This window comes from Hibiscus syriacus, unplaced genomic scaffold (assembly GCF_006381635.1).
Source record: "Hibiscus syriacus cultivar Baekdansim isolate YM2019G1 unplaced genomic scaffold, ASM638163v2 tig00110151_pilon, whole genome shotgun sequence".
In the NCBI taxonomy this organism is placed as follows: Eukaryota; Viridiplantae; Streptophyta; class Magnoliopsida; order Malvales; family Malvaceae; genus Hibiscus; species Hibiscus syriacus.
The window spans coordinates 1,924,490-1,927,738 of NW_024062603.1; the positions used below are offsets into that span (position 1 = coordinate 1,924,490).

The 3,249-nt window shown below is 39.8% G+C and overlaps 1 protein-coding gene across 1 annotated transcript; it reads right to left on the minus strand.

Annotated features, from left to right (window-relative positions):
• Positions 1-2,076: 2,076 nt before the first annotated feature.
• Positions 2,077-2,601, minus strand: LOC120215661 (receptor-like kinase TMK3). The gene has a single exon (XM_039213279.1). It carries the CDS (start codon positions 2,599-2,601, stop codon positions 2,077-2,079), a length of 525 nt encoding a protein of 174 aa, XP_039069210.1.
• Between the last annotated feature and the right edge of the window lie 648 nt (positions 2,602-3,249).

The following is a 3,249-nucleotide window of genomic DNA, read 5'->3' on the forward strand; positions in this document are numbered from 1 at the left end:
CTTTCCAATTTCAGAACCAATTTCAATTTCACAACGAAGGATATTGGACTCAAGACAGCTCAAGCTCAACTTCACAACGAAGGAGCGGCTGACTGTCAACAAACAACTTCACAGCGAAGGATATTGGACTCTAGACAGCACAAGGGGTTGCTGACTGTCAACAAACAACTTCCAAATTTCAGAGCCAATTTCAACTTCCCAGCGAAGGATATTGGACCCAAGATAACACAAGCTTAACTCCACAAAAAAGGGACGACTGATTGTTAACCAACAACTTTTCAATTTCGACTTCACAACGAAGGATATTGGACTCAAGACAACACAAGCTCAACTTCACGACGAAGGGGCGACTGATTGTCAACAAATAATTTACCAGTTCCAGAGCCAATTTAACTTCACGGCGGATATTGGACTCGAAGCAACAACTTACTTGAATTTCACACTTCACGACGATATCCAATTCCAGGCTCAACTTCACGACGAAGGCCACCCGCGGTTTCAACTTCACACGACGAATGGATCGTGCACACAGCAGCATCCATCTCTAGATTGGATTTCACGAAGCAATACAACTTACTTGAATTTCAACTTCACGACGAAGGATATCCAATTCCAGGCTCAACTTCACGACGAAGGAGCCACCCGCGGTTTCAACTTCACGACGAATGGAATCGTGCACACAAGCAGCATCCATCTCTAGATTGGATTTCAGCTTCACGACGAATGATATCCAACTCAAAGAAGGAGTATCTGTCAATAAACTTTCCAGTTTGAGAGTCAATTTCAACTTCACAGCAAAGGATATTGGCCTCGAAACATCACAACTTACATTGGATTTCAACTTCACGACAAAGGATATCCAACTCCAAGGTTCAACTTCACGACGAAGAGACCATATACGATTTCAACTTCACGACGAAGGGAATCATGCTCACCAGCAACATTATCCTTTAGATTGGATTTCAACTCCAGGACGAAAACTTCACGACGAAGGGGCCATCCACGATTTTAAGTTCACGAAGAAGGATATCGTGTTCATTTGCAACATAGCTCAAGGCAAGAAGAATTATTTTCCAACCAAAGACCTTTGAGTTCGACTACGCTCAGCTCCAAGGCACATCATTTGCGACATAGATCAAGGCAAAAAGGCTATCTGCCAACCAAAGACCTATTAGTTCGATTACATTCAACTCAGAGGCAACTCAAATTTAAAGCATAGCTAAAGGCGATAAGGGCTATATGTCAACTGACAAGTTTGATTTCATTCAGCCCGATGACAGTGAGAAACTACTTTCTGGAAGAATTTTCAAGCCGAAATCTTTAAACCGAGAAGAAGTCAAAGGCCCAATTCCAGGAAGACCAATCACATTTGAAAGGACCAGACAAAAACTGTTTGTCTTTTTTTTTCTTTGCCATATTCTTGTTAAAATAAAAATGCGCAAAGAGGGGCAGCTGTAGACACTCATTTTTTCCTGGGTCTAAAAACATTTTATTATACTATATTATTATTATTTTTATTATTATTATTATTTATTATTATTTATATTTTTTTGTAGGCTTCATGTTCAACCTATTAACCACCTAATCCACTAAAAACCCCACTAAAACTCACCTGACACACACGAAAACCACGCATACCAACACCATACTCCATAATTCTCGGCTAGCCAATAAGCACACCGCTAAATCATAACCATAGAACCACCTGTAAATACCATATCCTTCATTGTAGTGTGGGGGAGGAATCCATTAATAGAGGTTCTCGCTCAAAGGTTACCCCATGCCATCCTTGTTTCAAAACAGTCCCTTAACACTTGGTCGATGTCATCCACCGCCGTTCCACAACATGAGCATCCTGCATTTCCTGTCATATTCCACCTCACTCTTTCTGCATTCGTTAACAATCGACCTGTACAGACCAACCAAAGGAAAGCTGATCCACTGGAGCTGGTTGAACCAAACGAAAGAAATCTCTACAACTTTAGCACGCATATCATCTCCGAGAAGAATATTTGATGGCTTAAGATCTCGATGAATGAAACTCTGCTACACCATTCCGAGTAGATACTCAACACCTCAAGCCACGTCTAAGGTAATTGTAAGTCGCCAGGTCCAGTCGAGTGGTTTTAACCCTTCGTCCTTCCAATTGAATAGGTGCCTGCTAAGGGTCCCTTGAGGCATGTATTCATAAACAATAAGCCTCTTGTTTCCATCCAAACAATATCCAATATTTGCAACCAAATGGTGGTGACGAACCTTAGTAAAAACCGTAATCTCTAACTTAAATATGGCCAAACCTTTCGCACTCACGGCACCAGGTCCCATCCTTTTCATGACAATCTTCGTCCTATCGTGCAACTCCCCTTTGTAAACCGTCCCATTTCCATTCAATATCTCTGTTGGGCTTGCGTAAATGCTCCGAGGCGGGGTGATTATGGACGTCGTCAACGCCGAAGAAGCTCGAATCGTAGAAGCCGAAGCGTGCACCGTCATGGCTCTTGAATGAGTCCCTGCCGACATCCAAACCCAAGGAGGCGCGGCACGAATGAGTGACTCATAACTCATCATGGAAATCAAGTAGACTGTTACTATTCCCGTCATGGCGATGGCAACGTTGACTTCCCAAAGTTTAAGAAGATGATGACTAGTGCTTAAAAAAAGGTTAGGGTTTTACTCGTCTTTAAATTATCTGAATTTTGATCTTCAGTTTTAAGAAGATTTTACTGCTTTCCTTCTGTGGACTATAGTTATTATTATTTGGTTTTTAATGGTTTTAATCCTTGGCACGTGGTTTTATATTTATTTTATAAGAATTAAATAAACATTTTTAATGGAAATTGTAAAAAATAAAAATTAGGTAATTAATTTGATTTTTTTATTTATTTATTTTTGGCACGTGGTTTTATTATTTTTTTGAATTATTTGTTTACTATTTTTATCTAACATTTTTTACTTTTGTACAAGAATTTTAACCAATCAAATGTAATTATTTGAATTGGACTTTTTAATTTTTAATTTTGATTTTTAAGTTTTGTAAATAAGACAACCGACAAATTAATTGGTACCGAAAGGGCAGTTCAAGGGTGCTAGTCCTTCTTTGACCGTAATCGACTCCCGGACCTGATATATTTCTGGTAAAATGCAGATCAGGTAAGATGGTGTCTGACCTACCTAAATATTTTTAAAATGTTTGGTGGCGATTCTAACCCAATCAATTCAAGTCGAAGCCCGATTCCGGGGCCCAACCGA